The sequence below is a fragment of the Syngnathoides biaculeatus genome, chromosome 21, assembly GCF_019802595.1.
Source record: "Syngnathoides biaculeatus isolate LvHL_M chromosome 21, ASM1980259v1, whole genome shotgun sequence".
NCBI classification, from domain to species: domain Eukaryota; kingdom Metazoa; phylum Chordata; class Actinopteri; order Syngnathiformes; family Syngnathidae; genus Syngnathoides; species Syngnathoides biaculeatus.
In genome coordinates this window covers 6637358-6662834 of record NC_084660.1, presented here as the reverse complement: position 1 = coordinate 6662834, position 25477 = coordinate 6637358, and the positions used below count along the sequence as shown (strand labels likewise).

General features: G+C 47.0%; 1 protein-coding gene and 1 long non-coding RNA gene across 3 annotated transcripts; one reads left to right on the top strand and one right to left on the bottom strand.

The window, feature by feature from the left end:
• Positions 1–394: 394 nt before the first annotated feature.
• Positions 395–24622, top strand: col4a5 (collagen, type IV, alpha 5 (Alport syndrome)). The gene is made up of 49 exons (XM_061809270.1): positions 395–715; positions 10394–10450; positions 10543–10632; positions 10739–10783; positions 10993–11037; positions 11124–11186; positions 11290–11343; positions 11414–11440; positions 11543–11623; positions 11705–11767; positions 11845–11880; positions 12000–12041; positions 12127–12219; positions 12729–12782; positions 12891–12947; positions 13029–13073; positions 13166–13219; positions 13315–13356; positions 13439–13532; positions 13702–13989; positions 14059–14148; positions 14237–14307; positions 14645–14836; positions 14924–15092; positions 15174–15266; positions 15341–15445; positions 15520–15617; positions 15725–15875; positions 15952–16065; positions 16428–16595; positions 16762–16851; positions 16958–17104; positions 17185–17283; positions 17349–17438; positions 17517–17656; positions 17736–17862; positions 17958–18137; positions 18223–18273; positions 18434–18619; positions 20549–20682; positions 20755–20827; positions 20910–20981; positions 21105–21233; positions 21317–21415; positions 21671–21883; positions 21956–22133; positions 22208–22322; positions 22471–22643; positions 22836–24622. The coding sequence occupies exons 1-49, from the start codon at positions 623–625 to the stop codon at positions 22915–22917; spliced, it is 5052 nt and encodes a 1683-aa protein (XP_061665254.1). The 5' UTR covers positions 395–622; the 3' UTR covers positions 22918–24622.
• LOC133494958 (uncharacterized) lies at positions 14701–21208 on the bottom strand. 2 transcript variants are annotated; one of them, XR_009793463.1, is made up of 5 exons: positions 21081–21208; positions 20733–20873; positions 20490–20662; positions 19087–19605; positions 14701–14834 (listed from the first exon to the last, which is right to left on the bottom strand). It is a non-coding gene; the product is annotated as an uncharacterized LOC133494958 (long non-coding RNA). The 2 variants fall into 2 exon arrangements; XR_009793462.1 differs by lacking the exon at positions 14701–14834 and having other exon boundaries at positions 18739–19605.
• Positions 24623–25477: the final 855 nt, after the last annotated feature.

The window sequence follows — 25477 nt, the reverse complement described above, 5'->3', positions numbered from 1 at the left end:
GTTCCTTTAATTAATATTTAATGCGCAATAATGTGGTCGGAATGCGACATGCCTTGGCGTATTGGAAAAAATTAAGATTTATTCGAGTCTCCGTTTTGTGCGGCCTCAGGCGAGGGTAGGACGCAGCACAAAGGCACTCCGTTATATCCCTCCGCCCTGAAAGTCAAAACTTGGGTTCATTACTTCCACCTTCGAAAATAAGTGACAAAACACTACGTATAGTTGATGGCGCTCCAATGAAATTTAAAGTTTTGTTGTAAGATTTTACGAGAAAGCCGACGTTAAAGTGTAATTGTACTTTATAGACTTAGAGGAGGAGTCCTCTCGCAGTGAAGGTGCGAGGACTTGATATCAGTGCGCACTGCGAGTGGAAAGTAGATCCGGCTGGGGCAGGTTCTGGAGCGAAATCAGAGAGGGGGACCAGAGGCGCACGGTACCACTGCCAGGATCACTTTGGAGCTCGTGCACCGACAAGAACGGCTACGTTCCGCTTCCACGCAGAGCGAGACGCGCACAAAACAAAAACAAAACAAAAAAGCGGAGGGAAGAGACGCGCGGAGATGACAAGCCAGTAGAGAGGCGCACTTTTCCTCAGTCCCACCACGAGCGGATCGTGTTCGAGATGAGCAAAGAAACCAAGAGGCTGCCGCAGCTCGCGGCGGCCCTGCTGCTCTTCGTCCTGTGCGGCGTCGCCGTGCGGCCGACGGACTCTGCGGTGAGTTGCGCTCCCTTTTCGTGCAAGCTTCCCAATTTTCCCAGACTTCGCCGCAGGGGGAGAAGCGGGGGAACGGGGCTGCCTTGCCCCGCACGCCGCCGGCTCCCCCTCGGACAAGTTTATAAATAGAGGGGCGACTTTGTAACAAGGTGTAACTATATTCGCCTGTTGTCGCATGTTTCGGGACGCTTGTTCTGCATCCAGGCTGCGACATCACGCACGGCAACTATTTTATTTTGCTTTCCCCCCCCCCCCCCCCTCCAACGATGCCTTTTTGTTTTGTTTTGTTTTGTTTTTTTTTTGCGATCCATTGTTCCAATTTGCAACATAATGGCAAGTGATTTCCCAGCGTGTGGCATACTTTTATTTTGAATTTCCAAGTGTTGTTCAACTCGTCCACATCACTTTCTGTGCAGTCTGCTGATATATTTTCGACATCAAGTCAAATATTCCCCGCAGGTGGAGAATTTCAGAAACGCGTGCGTGTTTGTGCACAAATGAGCCCTGCAAGCATCCGTGCAGCAGCTTTCTAACATTACCTGTAGCGTGCATACGCCTCAGCATTAGCTGAAAATTAATGCACATGAATAATTCAAACGCACAACGCTCTGGGCCACGCCCATTCAGGCGTGGTCATGAGAGGCTTGTACACTTTCGCTCTTAAAAGAGGCACAAGAGGTTTTACAGTATATTACTGGATACTGGTCGTATCTCCTTGACACCTGTGTTACTGTCAATATTTTGCAGTGAATTATGCTAAAATGCTGTAATTTCACAACGGCCGTGCCATGAACTCAAAAGTGACAGCAGGAGATGCGAAATTAAAGCACTGACTCAAAATACACAGTATTTATACATTAGTGCACATTCAAACTTTAGTTTGCGCAGTATGTGCGAAATAAGATGAAAAGGGTGATTGCACAATAAGTATTGTCAATACAGTATATTAATGGGGGGGGGGAATATATATAAATGCAAAATCCTGATTACATTTTATAGTCTGATTAGGGGAAAACAATGACAGCTTTGATGTTTAAACAGTTTCTAACCATGACCGTGTTTAAAAGTGACCTTCAAGCTGTCAGACAAAATGTGAGGGAAGAGACTGCACGAGGATTTTTTTTTTTTTTAAAGTTAAAAAAAAACATGTTAGAAAGATAGGTGGCACAAACATCAAAATCCTACATCCTGTGCAAGTGTAAAACCTGTAATAGTCGCAGTCAAATTGCGTTCAGGGCCTCATAAAGACTCGTCGCCATCGCCTCTCAGTCCTGGCCTTTGAACTTCCTGTGTGCTCACCGAGGCCACCTGGTGGAGCATGACGGGATCCGTCAGCATCTTTGGAAAAGATTTTCAGCCTAAGAAGCAGAAGTGAACGTTCATACATACAGACCTGCACGTACGAAACCAAGACAAGCACAATTTGAGGACTGCACGTGTGTGTGCACGCACACGCAAAGTTGAGCTATGACAGCCATGACAGCCTGAGGTTGTGACATCATCAGGTTTCACCTCAATCCCCTTTTTCCCTCCACCCCATGTCTCCTTCCCTTGTTTTGGGCGTGGCTCTCTCTCACCTGGCAAGTAAGAGTAACGTGACAGCGCTAAAGATGCACATTGAAGCGGAATCCCGTTGAACTGAATGGCAGGACTTTACTGTCGAGGGCTGAGCGTTGATTTCGCTACAGCCAATTTTCCTCTTTGGGGTTCGAGTGAAAATTTTTTACCAAGCAAAAACACACACACAACTTTTAGTTACGTTCAAAACGTGACAAAAGCAACTATGAGTGCCACTACGGTGCCAAAAAGCAGAAGCTGCCGTGATAAGTCGCAAGTGACCAAAAGTCAACGAGAACCAACAGCAAATGTTTGGACAACTAATTAGCTCATTTTCATCCTACTTAAAAGGAGGAGGGGGGGGGGGGAATAGATCAGGATTATTAGAATTGTACAAGACAAATACAGAACTCTTATCTTATAATGTTCAATACCTTAAACTTTGTCTTTGGACAGACAAAAAGCATCAGTTTGATTGACACTGTCAGATACTAAGTCCTGCATATGTTTATGATAGTGGTTGAAATTTGTTGTTGTTGTCACAGGTTATACAAGGGCGCGTGTAAGCGGCGAGCGCGTTTCCAGGCATTGGCTCCAAGTTTCAGGGGCGCCGCGGCCGGCTGACGTTTGGCCCTGGGTGGTGTTTCCGATTTCTGCCATTTCTAAAAGCGCTTTTGTGTGGGTTCATATTTTGAGGCCAGGCTAATGAGAAAATCAGACATCTGGACCGAGATGCTGCCGATTATTAATGTGCTACTAAACTTTTGGAACGCTCTGCGGGCCGTTGATGTTTGCAAGAATCTACCTGCAAAATCCTTTAAAGGAGAGCCAAGCGCGTGGTTTAATTGTTAATGTCAGGTCAAGAGGTCAGACTCGGTCCGATCCTTGTTCCGTGGCTGCGATCCATTCGGGCGAACCGCGCAAACCCCGCCTACACGCAAACAGTCACGAGAATCGCTGTCCGATTTTCCTGCGAGCGTCCCTTCCGCTGTGTCCGGGCCAAAGGCGGCGCTCCGGGACAAATAATTTCACAAAACAGGGCTCAGGAATCAGAACAAACAATTTCAATAAAAGGTGAGCGGAAGGCAAGTTTATTTTGACTCCTTGTAGAAGAATTGCGCATTTTCCTCCAAGCAGGAGACTTTGTTTTACATTCTTTCTGCTTGGAGGGGGTGGGGGGGGTGGCAACCTTGATGTAAAGATGTCTGATTTACATCCACCGCTATAAAACGACAAATCCCAATCCCACCTCCAATTAAATTGCTTTTTTTTTTTTTTTAACTAACATTGTCCCCATGTGCGCTGTCTTTTCGTACCCCAAATCCAGCTTTGGAAAGGTCCACATGGCAACACTCGGCGATGTGCAGCATGCTAAGTCGTGTTGCGGTCCTTTATCGGCGCATCGGACCTGGGCCTTCGCGCCCCCCTCGAGACAGACAGATAGCGAGGGAAGATAGTCCGGATGGCACTTGGCCCTCGCCGTCTGAGTGCGCTCGCTCGGCGGTTATCTGTTTGACAGAAGCGGAGATGTTTTGCCTACCGAGGAGGACGCCAAAAAGAGCTCCTCTGGGTCTTCCCTCTGGGCTCGCTGCGTCTCTTCCAATCAGGCCGCCTGTTTTCCTCATTATGCCGTTGAGGGGAGATGTTTGTCTGCAGTTCCTGATTCTTCACATTCGGTCTGGTTGCCGGCGGCCATTTACACCCCGTCGTTTCTCATCGACTGGGATGAATCCCCTTTCTAGCGCCAAGCACATTTCTCAACCCGCTGCTCCATATTTGGAAGCATACAACTGGCTAGAAAGTCTTCCGAAGATGCTTGGAGATGAGTCCAACCACGGACTGATTTATACTGTATAAGGTGTATCTCCAGATACGTGTCCAAAGTTGGCACGAATCATGTTCCGATTGTGCGGACTTGGTTAATCCCAGGTCAGTGTGGCGGCTGGAATGCGACTAAGCTGGGGATAAAAGGGGTCGGGCATCAAAGCTTGCGTTGTTTTTGCCTCCCTTCCTACGTCCTCGCCCGTGTTTTTCCACCTCTCTTTCCAATAAAGTGCATCTCCGGCGGGGCAACTGGGGGGGGGGGGGGGGGATAAAAAAAAAGCCAACCCGGCCACTTCGGCGCATTCCGGGCCCCCGCTACACAAACACCGCCCCCGCCGCCCGCAACAACGGGAAATCAAACATCTGTTGTAGCAGTGAGGCAGAGTGCCGAAGGATGGCGAGGGAAAGGCGCCGGACGATGGAAGAGGCGGCAGAAGGTGGAGAAAGACACATCATGAAGTGGGGGCCTCCTCTTGCGCGATTATTTCGAACAACATACCAAAAGGGCTGCCAAAAAAGAAATCCCCGCTAGCTTCAGGCTAATACACGGTGGGAAAGCCCATAGAGATGCTAACCATTAGCATGGCTAATGTTGTCGCACATGGAATTGAACTGCAGGACGAAAGCGTAACGCTCAAACTGCTTCGTTCTTTATATTCTATTCTGCTCGGTTTTTCGAAAGTACAATACGACAGAGTGCTATATTGCAGATGCAGACAACAAAATAATCATATATTTGGGAATGAAGTTATATAATATTTGGTTTCCAAAATCAGAAACCGCGTCTAAACTACGCTAATGCGACTTTGACTGAGCCAAAACCAGGTCGTTTAAATACAGATTTGGCACCACTGAGCGCCGTTTGCGCTCGGTGGGAGCCGCTGAGGAGTTTCCGGCGCGAGGCAGCCGGGGAACCTGCTGCGACCTGCCCCTCCGCAAGATCTCGACACGGAAACCGACGAGCAGGCGAGAGCACGTCTGGCCCGACGCCTCGAAGCGCTTGACAGGAGAGGCGACACCTAACACATCATCTAAATGATCCATAAATCAACCAAATGAGGTGATAAACAACGCGATGGGCTTTGATTAAAAATAACGTCTTCTCTCAAAGCATTTCCTTTGCTCGTTGATTCGTCTTCTTGCGACGAGGTCGCGATTTGCCTTCACCACCACGCCTCCTGCATCTCCTCCGACGTCCTGACCTGCAATCGCTTTTTCCCCGAGCGAGTTCACCCTTCACCTTTACGCTGAACCTCGCCACACATTCTCCCAGACGCGCAAGCTTATCTTGTTGTGTCTACAACTGCTGCCGCTCGAGTAAATGTTGAGATTAGGCCCCGCAGCTCATCTAAACAGATTTTGGACACTTTGAGCAGAGCACAATGTGGTTTACTTCATGACCCCGAGGATGTTTAAAAATCTTCAATGCCAGCTTTGGATGCGTCGGCTCGATTATTTTCCTTCTCGTTAACGAGTATCTCCAAAACCCCGAGCACCACCACCACCAACCCCCAAACTCTACTTTCAGATTGCGACGCTGCTCTGCGTATGCATGAGTCAAGTTCAAACCTGTGCGAGACAGGGGTGAGTGACGTCACGGGATTGCAAGGCAGACCCTCCAAATAGCCCCCAGTCGCACACCGCGCCCCCACCCCCCTTTCTTCTTTCGGTGGAAGCTACACGTGAGGACGGATTGGCAAGCTTTCCAATGAAAGCATGCACAATGCATGAAATGAGTGCTGCTCCTTCTGGTGTGTCCACCTTGGCCACTATAAGCGACACTGAGTGGCATTCATGGTTAATTGAGTCATACTTCGCTTCCCTCAGCTCATCAGTACGGCACTAATATTAGTCACTTCACAGAGGATAAAGAATTTGTGACTGTGCGTACTATTTTACTTTGTCTACAAGTTTTCTGAAAGATTTAAAATTAAGTGTTTAGTGATTATGTGAGGAAACCTTGACATTCAGATTTTAAAATCAAACAAGGTCATCCCATCGTCGGGGTCACTCGTATCCCAAGACAACCTTGGGCCTAAGTTGGTGGCGTTTTTTTTTTTTTTTTTTTTGTGCAATTGTAATTATTTGTAGCTGGAAGAAAGTACTTTACACGTGAAAAAGTAAGGCAGTCGAGTGCCCCCCGCCCGCGTTAAAAGTTGCTTTTCGCCAAGAGAAAAGAATTTCTGGTCGAGCACAGTGACGAGATCACACACGTGCAACCGGGGGCCCACATGGGTTTTGTCGGTAAGGGTCTTCCTCTTCTAGTCAAAACACACTCAGATTTTGTGGCCGATGGAACGCAGGGGGGGGTGGAGGGGGGGGGGGGGGATATTTGCTTTGGTCGCCCCTGTCAGGGCGTCGTCGCCTTGAAGTCGTCAAAGTCGAGCCACGATGAAAGGGATCAAGGCAACGGCTCGGAACGCGGAGCGCCAGCCTCCGCACCGGGATAAATACACACGTTGATGCTTAGCACATGGACACACGCACCCTAAATGGCCCACTTGCAATCCTCTTTAGTGTTTCCCTTGCTTTATTGTACGTACCCCCGCCGTATGGCCGCGATTTAAATGATAGTTTTGTTTTCAATTCAGAGATCTCGCGGAGAGATAAATACACGCTCGGGAGTACTTTTGTAGGTTGTGTTTATATCTGTGGCTGCTCAGCGTGCGTTTTTATTTTGAAGGCCTAAAACTCCTGTAAGATCTATGCTCATTTGTGTTGACCTTTCAACGGCGGATGAAAATTGGTTTGATTCTGTTTTGTTTTACGCGTCAGTTTTTTGCCGTAAACTTGGACTGCGTATGTAGCGTATAGTGTAATGTGTTTGTTTGCTAGGCCAGGGCGCTGTGCATACGAGGTCTAATCATCAGTCTTTGATGAGCGGGGGAATTCCAGTCTCGCCATTCTAATCCCGCTGGTGCGTGCTTCCTTCCTTCTTTCCTTCCTTCCTTCCTTCCTTCCTTCCTACCTACCTACCTACCTTCAACTCATTCACTTACTCACCATCCCGAAACTCATCCTTCACCTGTCTATGCTCCCTTTGCTTCTTTGAGAGGAAACAGCGCTACCTCTTGGTCACATTGGAGGATTTAAACTTCTTTCTGCCTTTTCACAGAATGTGCCCCCCCCCCCCAAAAAAAAAAAAGGAAATATGAGAGGGGGAACTATTTTATGGAACCTGTGGACATGTATTTTAGTGCGCTCACCTTTGTAACGTTTCACGTCACATCCCCCTGTTGCAAAGGCAATGCTCCGCGATGACTGGTTCTTTATGGACCGCACGCGGTGCCAAATAGCAGGCCCGTCTCGGCTTGTCAGGTTGCGCTGGCAGCAGCTATGACAAACGGAGGAACGCAAAGAGAAGAGGGAAAGTGTGAGCCGGAGGGAGAGGGGCGGGGGTGAATATTTGCAACCTAACCCTTTGCGAGGGGCCATTGACTCTTTTATTTGAAATATTTGGTCCAGTTCGGGGCAGGCCACACTATCAACCTGTTTTTATCTACATATCAACAAAAAGATCTTTTTAAAATCATCAAAACATTGAGCGGCACGATCGTGTCCCTTTAGCCAACTTGAGCGTGTACATTTTCAGTCCCAGTTGACATGGAAATTTGACTTCTCAAGCCGTCAATGTGTTTTAATAAGCGTGGTGGAACCGCAAATAATTCATATTATTAAACATCAACAAATTGACGTGTCCCACTTTTAAAGCAGAATTTTATCTCAAGATAAGAGACGAGGATACGATAACCCAATCCTCTGCCTCGGAGCAAGTTTATTCAAAACATTTTTGGCTTTGTTCTCATTTCACATTATAATTACACAATCATTTTTTTGCCAGGAGGCGCACCATTTCTGCTTTTGTCTCGCGCAGACGCTCTCTAATGTGTTGACACGGGGCTGGCGAGGCGCCATTCCACACAGGTGTGCAGGATCACCAAACATGAACATGAATCCTGGGGCTGTTTAATAGCGTTACTTCCAAATGTTGGCTCGGAAGTCTCCGTTCTAAATGACTGAACAATACAGAATGATGCACCGAATTCTGTACGTGAGAGACGAAAAAGCGAGTGGTCGTCCCCGCCACTGGAGCGCAGACTGCATTGAGCTGAAGCAGACCAGACTAATCTGGAGATCCAGGCCTTGTAAAAACGAAAACTGGCACGCACGCACACATACTTGACTACCCATGTGCAAATGTATTCAGACGTGTGTCACACCCTCTGACTCGGACGGCATGTTTTGTGTTTACAGACAAGCTGTCGAACTCGCTAGCATTGATACTGAACTTTCCCGCAGTACATTTTTTTTCTTTTAAGCAATTGATGCCCAGGTGGCGTCGAGCGTATCAACAGACATGGGAACATCGAAGACCAAGCGCCTGCCGCCGTCCCACGCCAAACAATGTCCGGAGCTCGCCGTTCGTTGCTCGCGCTCGCTGAAGGGAATCGTGGGAGTCTGTTTTATTAGACTACTATTAGATTGCTAACACATTAGCCGGCTGTTTTCTTCACGACCTTGCACCTGTTGACCCGTTATCAAGGAAACCTGGAGGATTCCCACACTTTTCAGTGGGGAAAAAAAACGCTGCAATCTTGTACAGTTGTGGAAAAAAATATATATATATATAAATAGGAGCCCTTGAAATTAGCTGGATTGCTGCAGAAATTGCCATTTAAACAGGAATAGACACAGATTTCATTGAACTATTACCACATCCACAATCGAACACTGACTCACAATTTTTTTTGTATTTTTTAAGTATTAGTTTTCTCTAAAAGTTTTCTTTCATGTCAGTAATATTCCTGGGATGTTTTGCCATTCAATTGTTGCTCTATTGTTGTCCTGTTGTATCACACAATTTCTGTTAAGTTGTAACTGGCAGGAAACGGGTCTTAAATTCTCCTGCAAACTTGTTTTAATATTTTTGGGATTAAAATGAAAATTACGCTCCATTTTGTGACCGATTTATGCAGAAATCCAGGTCATGCCAAAGGGTTTCACGTTTTCTGCACCTGTTTAAAAGGGACGCAAGTGCTCCCTCCTGTGGTTCAGATTGGGAAATTTTTTAATATGCTTTTTTTTTTTTTTTTGGAATCATTTAAAAACTGTTCATGGCATAATATGGAATTCCGCCACACTAAATTTGTTTGTTTTGAAAGATTTCAACAAAAATTCACTCAACAAATGAACTTTTTCTTTTCTCCTTTTGCTTTGGACATTCAAGTAGTTTGACAGTTCATCAAAAAGTTGCATCTGAAATAGATTTAAGATCAAACATTTGGCAAAATATATGTGCATATTAATAACTGTAGGTAAAACGGAAAGATGTGCTCAAACACCAGGCTTTAATTTACATTTGACCAACAAAATAAAGTTGTCGCTCTTCGTATAAAACGTTCTTATTGCTCTTTTGGGAAATCATTTTCATAAAACGAACTTAATTGAAACGAATTGTTTGAATCATTGACTTATTTCAATCTTACCTTTATCATACAGTACTTTAAGAGAAACTGACATTTGGATATCCGCCGCAAGTAAGCCGGACGACCGAGAGTTAATTAAATGCTCGTGGTACACGGCTAACGAGTCTCATAATTCTAAAACATAGTCTCACCGGTCGGGAACTGATCCAGTCCTACAAAATATGTTCCGTTTAAGCAGCCTTGCAACTTTTGAAAAGCTATTTCGTCCCATTTTCTACTCGCTAGTTTGTGTAGATCCAAGTCGTAGCCGTGTGCGTCGTTTTACCGCTCTGGGCAGGAACCCTGATTTTCAAACTATTACACATGGATCCGCTTTGGCTTATTTAATTTACTTTATTGTTTTAAAGGTAAAAAAAAATGACTTAATTGACTTCAAATTAATAGTAATAGTAATAACACCTTTTAATTCATTTGTCCCCGGTGAGAATCAGAGATTCAGAAAAGGGAATGAATTTTATATTTGACCTCGTTTCTTTGACGCCCCCTCGAGGCCAGGGCGGTCTTAGCATTTGCTGACCTCGCAAATTGTAGTTACAAAAAAAAAAACAAAACAAAAAAAAAGAAAAGAACCACTTTCGACTGGAAAGCAATTAAAAATATTTGCAGTTCCATCATTTATGGCTGTGCCATAGACAGTTGATAATGGACTATATGTGAAATAAAGCTCGTCACAAAATTTGATCGAATTTCACATCTGGCAGAATTCGTCCCGATTTCAACCCAATTTGGTTGGAAATGAATATCATTCGGAATGTTCATTTCTGGCATTTATCTGATAAAATAATCAAAGTCCACCCTCTTTGTCCAACAGGCTTGCCACGGGTGTGCAGGTTCTAAATGCGACTGCAGTGGAGTCAAAGGAGCAAAGGTTACTGTTAATGTTATTTATTTATTATGAAATATGCACAATTAATGTGTTTGAATGACGCCACCCGTGCTCAATCTGTGTTTGGTGTGAAGGGTGACAGGGGTTTCCCTGGTCTCACCGGCCAACCAGGAGTCCCGGGCTTCCCGGGGCCTGAAGGGGCGATCGGACCCCGGGGAGAGAAGGTCAGTCGGGGGTTGGTCGTCGGCACATTCATAATTGTCAGTGACGTTATAGTTTTCAGGCTGGTTATGATTCCAATATGCGTTTTTGAACTGTTGTGTGTTTCAGGGTAGCGATGGACCTATGGGCTTCGCTGGCCCAAAAGGAATAAGAGTGAGTTTAATTTTACCACCGTCAAATAATGTATGTAGGCTACTACAGTACTGTATAATTGGATTCAGTCAGTTTTACCAAAATGAGTCGAGTGGTTGTAGTTGTTCTCTTGTCCACCAGATGTCCCTATTTCGAGAATAGCCAAAGCACGGATAGCTTTTATGTCCATATCCATGTCATTGACTGATCTTTGTTATCCGTCCTCAAAGGGACCTCCTGGATTACCAGGATTCCCAGGAACACCAGGACTTCCAGTGAGGTTTTTTTTATGATTAGAAACATCACTAGAATAACTTGCAAAAAAAAAAAAAAAAGTTTGTACTTACTTCCTGTTTCTCAGGGTCTTCCAGGGCAGGACGGACCTCCAGGTCCAAGAGGAACGCCAGGTTGCAATGGGACAAAAGTATGTGGAGAAAAAAAAATTTTGAAAAGTGATTAGTATAAACCCAAACATTTTTTTTTTTTTTTTTTTCAATGTCATACATTTGATTTCCTCTGCTGCCTAGGGTGAAATAGGCTTCCCGGGAGTATCGGGAATCCCGGGACAGCAAGGACTGCCGGTCAGTGTGCGATGGAACTTGATGATATTCTGACTTTGTGCTTCAAATATCTAATCATCTTCTTCTACAGGGTCCACCTGGTCTTCCTGGACAGAAGGTGAGTGCTTGGAAATGCTCATGTTTAGTGGACTAAATAACCAAACTCTAATGCAAAAAGAAAACCAGTCTTGGCGATGCAAACCAACATTTGTCCTGATAGGGCGATCCTGGTGACGTGATCTCCACTAATCGTTTTGGAGAAAAAGGAGCTGTGGGCTTTCCTGGACTGCCAGGGGTTCCTGTGAGTCTTTTTGTTGTTAAACCTAAGTCAAATTTTCAGGGTTTTGGACTTATCTTTGATACATGCTGGGAAATGCTCTAGGGTCCTCCAGGACCTGCTGGATACCAAGGTCCAATTGGCCCTCCAGGACCGAGAGGCTACGAGGTAAGAGACCAAACATAATTGGTCACACGATAACGTCATAACTCCTTTTTAGCGACGCTAATTCCATTGTGCGGCAGGGTCGACCAGGTCCTCCAGGTCCTCCTGGACCTAAGGTGAGATTGTTTTTGTTATGTTTCCACGACAGTCAGGTTAAAAGAGGTTACTTGTGCATTTCCATTGTCTTCCCACAACAAGTCCGATTATGGTGAATATTCTCTTTTTGCTGAAATAGGGAAACATGGGACTAAACTTCCAGGGACCCAAAGGAGAGAAGGTATTGTCCCCCTGAGGAAAGCTCTGTAGCTCTGAAACATTTCCTCCATTCATCTCTTTTGGTGCAAATTTCACCGTGAACACAGGGTGAGCCTGGTTTACCCGGACCTGCTGGGCCTCCAGGGCAAGTCGGGGAGCAGAAAAGGCCAAGTGAGACAGAGATTCAAAGAGGAGACAAGGTAAAGCTACCTAAGAAGGTTCCAGGTGATCCGTGTGACAGTATGTCCATCGGTGTTCTTGAATGATAATGTGACAAAACAAGATACAAAGACCCCTCGTGATTGAGGAGATATGTTCCAAACTCACAAAACCTTGTATTCTCTGACATACGGGGTCTGTTGACAAAGATTCCAGGACTGGTTTCGCATAAGATATATTTGAAATCGAAATGTTTTCCCCCGATCGTCTGGCCCTGTGGCAATAACTCGTGGTGAAGGATGCCCCTCACGTAGAACAATGCGTTAAACTTGACTTTGGACTCCGGCTACCGTTCTCTCTCGATCACTGGGCTGTACTGTATGCAAAGATTCATGACTCAGGGCAGGTGTCTCCACTGGTCTCATCCTCAGTCACTCTGCTCACTGCTTGATCTTTATAGTTTGGGTCTAAAATTGGTGAGACCAGTAGTAACTTTGGACGCACTTTGTAGACCATCTACATTTAGTTTCTTCCTCTTCTCGTTTCAAAGGGCGACCCTGGACCTCTGGGCCCCCCAGGTGATCCCGGGTATCCAGGTCCGCCTGTAAGTGTCTGTCGAGATCTGTAAATGGTTGCCATTATGTTCGAAGGGCATTTGGGTCCATCACAAGAATGACTTTTGATGGAAAACGTGTTTGGTTGGTGATTGCAGGGTACACCTGGTGGCCAAAAAGGAGAAAAGGGAGAACCAGGAGAGGCAGGCAAACGTGTGAGTTTTGAAGTTAAAATACGAAGAAGAAAATTATACTCTCACTGCTTTTATTTACAAATATATATATTGTTTTTACAGGGAAAACCAGGCAAAGATGGTGACCCAGGTCCACCGGGCTTTCTTGTGAGTCCCATCACATTTAGTCAACACACAATGTCAGAATAATAAGGAAAGCAAACATTTGTGAACGCTTTGAATCCCCTTTTTTTTCTCAGGGTCTCAAAGGAGAGCCAGGCCTGCCAGGTTCTCCGGGCAGGGACGGCGAGAGAGTAAGTTCAATCATTTAATTCTCGAGGATTAAATGGCTCGGGATGCCATACGATGTATGTTCTCTCAAAATGCACATTTGTTTTTTCATTTAAAGGGCATGAAAGGTGAACGTGGATTTCCAGGTGCTCCAGGAGTGGTGTGTATTCTTGATCATTTAGGTGGACAACAGTATCTGGTCTCCCGCCTCGGACTTGGGTTGACTGTCTATTTCCCATCAGGTTATTAGCGGGCAGACAGGAGCACAAGTGGGTCCAAAAGGGGAACCCGGGTTCCCTGGATCACCTGGCATCAAAGGAGAAAGAGGACCAACAGGTCAGTGGAGAAACAAAGTTATGACAGTTTATCAAAACGAATGATTGATGTTTTTTTTAAAGAGCAATGTCTGTCACAAAGGACTGAATAATTACAATGTAAAATGTCAACATGCTCTCACTTCTCTCTCTCTCTCTCTCTCTCTCTTTTTTTTTTTTATCTCCTCCAGGGCTAACAGGACCTCCAGGAGCACCAGGAATTCCAGGCGGTGGTGGTGGCGGGTCACCTGGACTTCCGGGCTTCCCCGGAGAGAGAGGTCAAAAGGGAGACGCGGGTAGTCCAGGCCTCTCTCTCCCAGGTCCTCCGGGGCGCCCTGGAGGCTCTGGGTTGCCAGGACAGCCAGGACCCCCTGGACCCCCAGGTTTTTCCTCTGGTGGACAAAACTGTGTCGCTGGGGAGCCCGGGCGTCCTGGCCTACCAGGAGAGAGGGGTTACTCGGGAGAGGCAGGACAGAAAGGTGTGAAATGTTACATTTCTATTTATCTTTTGAGGGACTTGATCACTCAGTAATGTGTCATCATTTCAGGTGAAAAGGGGGACACCTGTGTCAATTGCTTTAGTGGCACCACTGGGATCCCTGGGCCCCCAGGACCGGCGGGACAACCTGGATTCCCAGGTAACATGATGACTAAAACTATGAATGCAAAATGATGAATGAAGTCTTGAGATGATCTGAAGTCTTCATTGATGTGGAAACACTTCAGGAAATCCAGGTTCCCCAGGTATTAAAGGAGAAAGAGGATTCCCAGGAACACCAGGCCCAAATGGACCACCTGTGAGTTCTTTTTACATTCTCAAGGAGAGCAGGACGTTGTATAATATGTACTTATGCACAGTGTCCTCTGCCCCCCATATGTGATTTGCAACTCACAGATTCACCGACTTGCAAATTTATCTTAATCTACCCTTCATTTTTATCTATAAAACTCGTCTATTAAATGTACATGTGGATAAAAGTGCTTTACTCACCTTGTAGCACCAGTAAAACTACTGGGAAGGAGAGCATCAATTGTGGATTTTGGCGATGCACACCAGGGCTCGGTCCCTACCACTGCAGTTTTCATTTAGACATTTCTTTACTCACCGTCTTATCATTGTTTTCTGTTCCACAGGGTCAGCCCGGTCCTCAAGGTTCTCCAGGATTCCCAGGAGAGAAGGGAGACCCAGGTGAAGCCATCTCTGGCCCTGGTCCGAGGGGTGAGAAGGGGGACACTGGATTCCCTGGATCGCCTGGTCTTCCAGGTCTAGATGGGCGTCCCGGTCGAGATGGACAACCCGGACTTCCAGGGCCCAAAGGAGCTCCTGTAGGTTGCGAAGATCCAGCTGTTCTGTGATTTGGACAATTTTATCCATCCAGCATCGAGTAACATTAATTTTATTGGATCCGATAGGGATCTTTGCAAGTGAGAGGAGAGCGAGGGAGCCCAGGTGATCCAGGTCCCCCTGGGATTCCAGGAGATCGGGGTCCTCCAGGCCCCCCGGGCTTTGGACCTCCTGGATCTCCCGGAGAAAAGGGTATTCAGGGAGTTTCAGGAAGGACTGGAGCTCCTGGTAACCCTGGTAATAAAGCTTTTTGATTGATTTGGTGGTATTTATTATGTAATCCTCCAAAATGCAAATGTTCTAATTTGTCACATCCAGGTGCCAAGGGTGAACCAGGCTCGACAGTGGCAGAAAAAGGCCCGCCAGGAGCCAGAGGTCAGGATGGTCAGCCAGGACTTCCAGGTGCACCAGGTATGGACCATTCCAGCGCCACAGTTAGACATCAGACACAATATATGCTTGATTATATTCCCACCCGATTTTAGGAAACCCAGGTCAGCCTGGTCAGGCTGGTTTTCCTGGATCACCGGGAGCAAAGGGTGACCCTGGACTCCCTGGTATTGGACTGCCAGGACCACCTGGACCCAAAGGTGCAAATGCAGTTCAAACTCTTCTTCTTGGTCCACATCCTAAATACCTGTCACCATCTCTTCTTGCCTTTAAGGATTTGCTGGTATCCCTGGGCAACCAGGAGCTCCGGGAGGACTGGGAAGACCAGGAGTAGACGGCCTTCCAGGCCAACCTGGATTCCCCGGGGCAAAAGTACATAGAGATTTTTTTTTTTTTTTTACTGAAATTTAAACAACTGTCATTGAGAAATGTGCAATTTGCCAATATTCACTTTTCCTCTGTGGGCACATTTGTGACAGGGTGAACCCGGCTTCGGACTCCCCGGTCCTCCAGGCTTCCCAGGTGTACCTGGAGCTAAAGGTGTCACTGGACCCAAGGGAGATCCTGGCTTTCCTGGAGCTCCCGGCCAACCAGGGCGACCCGGATTTGACGGCGCACCAGGCTCTAAAGGTATTTCCAGATGGCCGTCATAGCCCTCAGAACCAAGCTTAAAAGTGAAAACCCTCATTGTTCCTCTGCCGTCCAGGTGAACCAGGAACATCTGGTCTACCAGGATCCCGTGGCCCACCAGGACCCCCGACGGCAGGCTCACGCGGCCCCCCAGGGAACCCTGGACTCCCAGGCCCAATGGGTCCACCTGGTAAGGAGGTGCTCTAAAACATCCTGAAAAATATTTTTCACACAATTAAAAAAAAAAGGACAGCGATCCCTCATTCATTGCAGCAGTTAAGTTCCGGACCATCCCCGCGATAAGTTATATCTGCGAAGAAGCATCCATGCACTGACATGATTTTTACTTTTTTGTTTGTTTTGAAATCACAGTGTCGTGGCAGCCCACACTTAGTCTTTAAAACTTTAACAATGCACAATGTCACAAAATTGCGACCAACTGTCACCGAGCTCTGTGTAGACTCATCTACTTACGGCCACTTCAACGTCCGAAAATATCAGAACGACAACAAAGCGAGGGAGTGGTGCAATCTCGTTTTATCACCCTTGCAGGATTCCCTGGAGGAAATGGAGCAAAAGGAGACCCAGGGCCGCCAGGTTTGGATATTCCAGGCCTGCCTGGAGATAGAGGTAGTCCTGGTTTCCCTGGTTCCCCAGGACCGATTGGAACTCCAGGACCCCCTGGAGGACCTGGTCGGGATGGCCTTCCTGGACTGCCGGGTAAAGACTGAGGAGCTCAATTGTTGGATGACTACCTGATAGCACATTTTAAAGTTGACAATATAGTATAGATATAATTATGTTTCTATAATTGACATGGACGCCCTTTGGGCAAGCTCCCTGGTTTAATAGTTATTTTGATATTTCTATTTACATTTTGCTTTAGGTGCCAAAGGAGATATAGGTCCTATTGGATCTCCTGGACCAGCTGGAGGACCTGGTGGCCCCGGGGGACCAGGTGCTCCCGGACTGAAAGGTAATGACCAACACCGAGAGTAAAATGACTTAATCAAATGGTACGGTGTGTACTATGTGAAGGTCTTTAAAATGTCTTTTTGTTTGTTTGTTTGTTTTTTTGTCAGGTGAACCCGGGTTCCCTGGTAGGGATGGTGTTCCCGGTCCTTCTGGAGCTAAAGGAGACCGGGGGAGCAGTGGCCCACAAGGACCTCCTGGATACAGCCCACCGAACAGTTCCTCAAAGGGTGACAAAGGAGAACCAGGACTACCAGGCAAGACTTTTACCACGCTCATGAACCCTCGGAATAAGACCATAGCTTGAAAATTGTTTTCCTGATTCATCATTTTACAGGAGCACCAGGAATCCCAGGCCAAAAAGGCATCCCCGGTATCCCTGGTGACCCTGGATTTCCAGGATCAGATGGACGGCCTGGACTTCCTGGTCCATCAGGTATTGCTTGAACACGCAAAGTACATTTGTATAGATGTCCAATATTCTGCTTCTGTTGTCCATAGGACAAAAGGGAGATCCTGGCATTCCAGGAGGACCTGGTGCTCCTGGAGCTCCTGGACTAAAAGGCGGCATGGGAGAAATGGGATTTCCAGGTTGAGTTTGAGAACCTTTCCTACCGTAACTAAAAAATGCCAAGCAGCAGATATCATTTGTGGTCATGATATTCACAGGACCGTCAGGGCAGAAGGGTTTGCCGGGACAGCCGGGTCGACCTGGATCTCCAGGACAGCCCGGAGGACCTGGTTTCCCAGGAGCCAAAGGTGAACCGGGTTCTGCTGGGGTTGGACCACCCGGGCCCCCTGGAGTCAAGGTAGACTGGACCGATAGGAGCAAAATGGTGCCAAGTGTAAATTGAAACCTGTCTGAAATTAAACTGAACTCTCTCGAAGGGTGATCCTGGACAGTCTGGTTTCCCTGGAGCCCCAGGGGCTAAAGGTACTCCAGGATTACCAGGTCTGCCGGGATTACCTGGCGGACCAGGTGCCAAAGGCGATGTAGGTCCACCAGGATTCCAAGGTAGTGTTTTAGTCAATCTGTGAACATGTTTTCTGTAAATCCTGCTGTTTTGACCCCAAATAATTGCAATGTACCTCATTGGGTACTCTTTTCAGGGTCTCCTGGTACTCCTGGTCCAAAGGGTCTTGACGGCGGGCCTGGTGGCCCAGGCCTGACCGGAGCTCCAGGTCGACCAGGAGAGCCTGGCCGGCCAGGAGCACCTGGTTTTCCAGGGGACAAGGGTCAACCGGGTCGGGACGGAATCCCTGGACCAGCTGGCGTTAAAGGAGAGCCAGGTAAAATTTGTGGTGACAAAAACATTTCAACAGTTTGTATCTGTCCCAACGAAAGCAAAGGAATTTTGCTGTTTTTCCATTTCAGGGCCTCCAGGCTATGGCGAACCAGGACCCTCTGGACTTCCAGGATTACCAGGTTTCTTGCCCTTTAACACATACACTAATAAGTTTCTTTCGGCTTGTCCCGTTTCTCAGATGAACGCTCATAATTGTTTGGCACAGTTTTTACGCCGGATGCCCTTCCTGCCGCAAAGCCTCTCACGAACGTGAAGTAACGCCCCTCGTTCTATTAAAAGGTGCCAAGGGAGACCCTGGCCCCTCTGGCCCATCTGGCAGTCCCGGTTTCCCTGGTCCAAAAGGAGAGAGTGGTTTCCCCGGCCTTCCAGGCCCTCCAGGCTCTATTGGCCCACCTGGACCTCCAGGTCTGGCTCTACAAGGTCCCAAAGGATTGCAAGGACCCCCTGGACCACCAGGAAGGGCTGGTAAGGAATGTCGATGTAGCACTTGGACTGCCAGGAATTGCTGTCTGGTTTTCAGAGCGGGTTTAACCAGTATATGTGTAGATACAAATCAAATTCTTAGGAAACCGTGAAAGGTTGGAGTGAAAAATGGTTTTCAGGTGGTTTTTAATATTCATTCATTTGTTTGTTGAATTGATACTTGAATTATTTGTGTGATTCCGAGCAAACCAGGCAGCAAGCTGATGTAAATCACCAATGTTGCTTTTTTTTTGGACTGGTTTGCATGGAACACAGTTTCACAATTCACCATCGTCGTCACATCTGTCCAGTCTGTCTCGCTCCCACGATGAAATGTGCGGATGTTCAATCACGACCAAAAGGAACACGGGTTCCCATCGTGAGAGCCCAGTTGTACTCTCCACTATTGCACTTTGTGACCTTCAAATGAGGAGAGGTTGTGATCGGACCGTCTTTCCAGAGCCACTTACCTTTGTTTTACTTTCTGCGTGTCCTCCTCTGTTTTGTGTTGGATTCAGCAGAGTCAGACACCACCCACCAAGCGCTCCAAGACTCCATTGAGACCAGATCTAGGGCATCATACCGGTTTAAATACATGCACGCGAGTGCCCAAAGTGGATAGACACATTGATCTTCTTTGCAAGGAAGAGTGGAGCTGGCTTTTGCGGTTGAATCTGGCTTTGCTGCCCTGACCGTGTTTAATTTCACCAGACCATCATCAAACGGTGCATGGATGTTGTCTGCAGGGTGGCCCTGAAACATTTGTCTAAACTGACTGACCATACATTGCCAACCTTTAGAAAGCCCTTCTCTTTTTTTTTTTTTGCTGTGATATTTTACCTGCGTTTCCCATGGCCTCGACCCTCTCCGTGATGACGCTCGGCGCCGCCCGCCGCAGGTCCAGCAGGTCAGATCGACGGCGTCCGGCCTTTCGCTGCACGTTCCTCCTCACGGTCACTGTTAGCGCTTGAACCCCACCGTGTGATTGGCTGGAGAGGAAGTTGTCAAATCAGTGCATTTTTGTCATTGTGATTCTTTCCAACGCCTCTCTTCTTTCACTTTCAATGCACACTGATGGTAACAGTCATGCCTCTTGAACAAGTAAGCACCTTTCGATACAATTTCGGGCTTCTTCGTAGAGGGGAGAACGGCACAAGTACACGGAAAATGTTGAAACGGACACAAAATAGCATGTCCTCTGGATCAAGCACCCTACACCAAGAATGTGATCTCGATTTGGTAATTTGTGCACCGAAACACTCACAGTGTGACTAACTCCTCGAGAAAATCAAATCACTGTTTAGTTTGTGCTCGACGGAACGAGTTTGACCATTTCTGTTTAAGAGTTTGAATTTGGGAGTAATCTTCTCGAAGCCTCCAAATCCCAAAATGAATCCCCGACTCACTAACAAGACTTTGGACTAGTGCATGGAATCGAATAGAATGAAAAATGGCACATTTGATACATTTTCACTCTCTACGACTTATGGCACATTTCTGATCATGTGACCTCGAGGAGGCCTCACCAGGTGGATTTGGGGAATTGGAGGCTACAGTTAAAATCAAAGTGAACTTGAACAATTATTATCAGGTTAACATTTAGGTTGTAGTTTGACTGTATTTCTGTGCTGGTACTTTGTTTTCTGTCTAAACCTCTTGTGTTATTTCTTTTTTTTTTTTTTTTTTTTTTTGCCATCAACCCTCACCCACTTTTCCCGGGAATTCTGGGAAGCCTAGGTCCTGCAGGTTAGACGATTTTGATTATTTGGGGAGAACCGACATTCAAAGGATGCATCAAATATATTAAACTTGAGGTCGGACACTTTGTTTAGCTTTGATGTGATTTTGTACGCTCGAGGAACGGAACGCTTACCTGTGGTTTGCATTATCGCCATCCCATGATACCTGACTGCTGATGTTTTGTGTATGAAGGTGTGCCTGGCCCACAAGGTCCTCGTGGGGCCCCAGGAAGTGGTGGCGTCAGGGGCGAGAAAGGCATTCCCGGCGCTGCTGGTCAGCCAGGCTTCCCTGGTCAGAAAGGAGACCCTGGCGTTCCAGGATTCTCAGTAAGAGGAGAACGAAATGAGAATTAAGTGCTTAAAAATAATGACCTCACCGTTTTGGAACTCTCGCAACAGGGTCCTCCGGGCACTCCTGGTGTTCCTGGTGCTAAAGGAGACATCGGACTGCCTGGGGTTCCCGGATTCCCAGGTACTGTTCGTTCGGATGAAGATGTAATCATCTCCTGATGAAGAATCTAGGAATTGGGAATGTGTGTTTGTATATTCACCAGGACCAAAGGGAGACCCAGGACTTCCCGGTGCCTCTGGGCTACCTGGTGATCCTGGAGATCTCGGACCTCCAGGTGAGTACATTTAAGTATTGGAATTAAAAAGTTAAATTCCCAAAACTTGGTAGTAGTACACTGGCCCCTACAAGTTAGGTGGCACAGGTGCGATGGCACCTTTTTAAATCCTTTCTGATCCAGGCCCTCCTGGTGACCCTGGTGTTCCTCGGCCTCCCGATCTGATTAAGGGAGAGCGTGGACCTCCCGGTCCTCTGGGCCAGCCTGGTGCTGGGGGACCGCCAGGCTCCCCTGGACGTGAAGGGCTCCAAGGTCAGTTCCATGTAATGAAAATGGATTCATTGAACATCTACATGAGAGAGCGATGTGTTGATGATACCGTTTCTGTTTTACAGGTCAGCCAGGTGACCCAGGGGATTCTGGCCCAGAGGGTCCCCCCGGTTTCAGCGGCCCTCCTGGAAGGAAGGGAGACAACGGTCCTGCTGGTCAGCCTGGTGAGTTGAAGAGAAGTGGAAGACTTTGTTATTGACCATAGATGCACATTTTCCAGTAAATTTCAGGGAAGCTATGAGTAAATTTCCATGGGAAGTTAAGACCAAGCCCCTCTCACTTGCCTGAAATCCTTGTGAATGGACAATCAATTTAGGATATCAACTGCCTTGGAATGTTTCCATCCTGGACTTTTGCAATACTACACCCACCAATGAGTAATTTCTGTTACCGTTGCGAATCATGTCATCTGATCCCAGGTCAGCGTGGCTACCCGGGTCCTCCTGGCTCTGACGGTCCACAGGGTCCTCCCGGTCTTCCGGGGTCAGGTTCGGCAGCCCACGGCTTCCTCATCACCAGACACAGCCAGATCCAGGAAGTGCCGCTCTGTCCCATCGGAACCAACCTCATATACGACGGCTACTCCCTGCTGTACGTGCAGGGCAACGAGAGGGCTCACGGGCAAGACCTTGGTAAGGAATCGCGACTGCTGCTGTTTTAAAACCCGTTCTACGCGTCTGACGTCCACGTGCGGGGTCCTCCAGGAACGGCGGGAAGCTGTCTGCGCCGGTTCAGCACCATGCCCTTCATGTTTTGCAACATCAACAATGTCTGCAACTTCGCCTCCCGTAACGACTATTCCTACTGGCTGTCGACACCCGAACCCATGCCTATGTCCATGGCCCCCATCACCGGCGAGAGCATCAAGCCTTTTATCAGCCGGTAGGACACGGACGCATCGAACGTGACTGAGCTAAGGCGACCGATGCTTAGTTTGTGTATTTGTCTGCGTTTAGATGCTCGGTGTGTGAAGCTCCCGCCATGGTGATCGCAGTCCACAGTCAAACCATCCAGATTCCCAACTGCCCTGCCAACTGGGAGGCTCTGTGGATAGGTTACTCTTTTATGATGGTAGGACATTTGTGCTTTCAGACCACGCTGCCCACTAAAGTCGGCTCTTCACCGGAATTCCATTATTAACTGAAAACTGTTGGAACGTTCTGTCAAGTAGTGTGTCCATACTGCAAAGTAAAGACGCTTCTTCCTTCCTGGCCCGCAGCATACCAGCGCCGGCGCTGAGGGCTCCGGCCAGGCCCTGGCCTCTCCCGGTTCTTGTCTGGAGGAGTTCCGCAGCGCTCCCTTTATCGAGTGCCACGGCAGAGGCACGTGCAACTACTACGGCAACTCCTACAGCTTCTGGCTCGCCACTGTGGATGAAGGCGAGATGTTCAGGTACAGAGAACAGGTTTTAAGCATGAATTCAACTGTGAGCCCATCATTCCATTGCACAATGTCTTACAAGGAGGTCGAAGGTCAGGCTACCGTTTGCTAATTGGCTAACCCCGGAGCACAGCGAACAGATGCGCTGCGTTTGTTTTAACTTGAACCCGGCGCTAACCTTGGCTTTGACCTGGACCCCCACAGCAAGCCCCAGTCGGAGACGCTGAAGGCAGGCAACCTGCGGACCCGCGTCAGCCGCTGCGTGGTCTGCATGAAGAAGACGTAACGGCGCACGCCAACCATCGCGCCACCTCCATCTGCGGTCGGGTCGATTAACCGAGACCGCTGATTGGATGACGGGGGAGGGGGTCACGCAGAGTTGAGGTGGAAACTGTTGAAATTCCATTGGTGCATTGTCTTCACTCAGTAAAAACAATGGTGCTACTGTGCAACACAGCTTAAAAAAAAAAAGAAAAAAAAAATCCCCCCAAAATTTCTTGCTTTGTTTTTCCTAAGAAGTACCTCAAAAACAAAAGCGGAAAAAAAAATATTCACAAAATGGTGCCATGATAAATGCAGCAAACGAGCATTTTCACCCCCTCCTTAAAGAAAAGCCACTTTTGATGTCGTGACCCAGGTGTTCTTCCTTTTTTTTTTTTCCCCCACACGCGCACTCTGTTTTCTTTTTTTCCTCAACGAGGAGGGGTGGATGAAGCTCTCCGCGTGGTAACCAAACGGGCACTTTGACTTCGGGACATCCAAGATGCGAGATGCACTGATTAGGAGCTTTCCTTTGTGAGACTGACTGGCTTTTTTTTTTTTTTTTTTCTGTTTTTGTTTTCTTCTTTCCGTCTTATTTCTATGTCCGTCGGGACACGTGGTGGTACTAACCCTGCTGCAAACCCGCCTGCTAACTCCGCCGCCTTTCCTTTTTGTAAGTAATAAAAATGTGTATATTGTGTAAAACACCTTTTATCATTCGCGTATTTGGTCTTGAATTGGTAACGAGCGTTTCCGCCGGTTTAGTCCGCTTACACTCACTCACGCAAGCACACAAATATTGTACAAAGTGAGGCTTTTATGAATGAAAACAGTATTTTATATATAATAAATATATATTTCTAAAAAAATAAATAGAGGTTACTTGGCAGTGGGTGTTTTAAGGTCGTGCGTTTCACCAAAAAAAAAAAAAAAAAAAAAAAAAAAACTACTGAGCAGAAGCCATTTTTGCTGGGACAAGTGTGGAGATTAAAATTATTTCAACATTTGTATCCAATTTGTAGAATGAATAAAGCGGGGTGGCGAGGGTTTGTTCCTTGATTGTCTGATGATCGAAGAAACGTTTCGCAAGGATTGGAATTAAATCTTGGCTTCTTGTTACGAAAACCATGTCATGTGTTTTGTTCTTGAAACGTTTTCAGGCGTCGCTGTCAAATAAAAGGGCCTGAATAACACCCCCTCCCCTCCCCAAATTTCCCACTTCATTTCATAATTTGTGTGCGGCTTTTGTAGACGGCACTACTTCCCTGTGACTGTTGTGTTTTTTTTTTTTGTTTTGTCAAGCTGGGGCACGATTCAAATGTCATATTTTTGTTATTATCTGTTATGGTATTCCGAAGTTGTTATAAGCGAAAGACTGAAATAAACACGACGACCAAAGTTTTGTCCTGAGGAACCTGATCATTTTCCCCTCGCCGGGCAACGTCGCTGTGAGTGCAAGACGGAAAAAGAACGGCAAGCGAGTCGCTCAGTGAGCAGCACTACTGCACATATTTGGGGCAGGCAAAAGTAATGTTTTCATACGATATCATACTTTTCACATCGACGCACAGGTTTGCCATCTCGGCTTCATGCTAACCAATAGCATCAAGAGGTCTTATCATCCCTTCAGGCGGTGGTCTTCAAACATAGGGGCACACTTTCCCTAAGAACATCATGACAGAGGGGTCTCTGATTGTTTCTGTCCCCACCCCCATTTGTCTTTGGTAGTGGGGGGTATAATATACAATTTACAATTCTCTGCGGCACCCATGCCACCCACTCAGGGCCGAAAAAAAATGTCATCTCCAAAAAGGGGGGTGTGCCAAAAAGTTTGAAAACCACTGCTTTCACAAATTTCAACACAAAACGTGGAGCAACACAGATAGACAAAACAACCACACAGACACGTCATGCGAAATCATACCCCACCCCCCCTCCCCCAGTTGGGCAAAGAGGAAGATTAGAGTTAAATTAGATTAATTAATTCATTGAATTACTACGCCCCAAAATACTTGGGGTGTACTAATTTCATCCTTTACATTCTATTTATATGACCACATTTCTTTTAAAATACACTTTTTTAATAGGACAGGAGCTGTGACGGATTACTGGCATTTCTCTTCCATTTAATGAGGAAAGAGGTTTTGCAAAACACATAGTGGAAATTCAATCAAGATTTCGACAAACATGACAATCGAGGAGGAATGACAAATGGGCCGAACGGTACATCGACAGAAGGTCCTGCGTTGTGAAGGACCCTGAACGCACCACTTGCTATCTGATTTTCTGCCCTCCCTGACGCTGTTTTGACATCCCAGTTGGTCCACACCGAAAAAAAAAAAAAAAAAAAAAAAAAAATTCCAGCACCCGGTGGACAAATATTTGACGGAAGTAAGACGTGCGTGCCGGGTGACGTATTTACTTTCTAGGCGACCATAACAATTAGCCCGGAGCAAAAAATGTAAATGCTCATCTCCGCAGAGATAACGACGTGGACGAGGAACTGCGCACAGCCAAGGCCAAAAACAAAAAAAAAAAAAAAAAAGACTTCCCTCAGCTGAGCGGCTCGCATGACCGACGCGGAC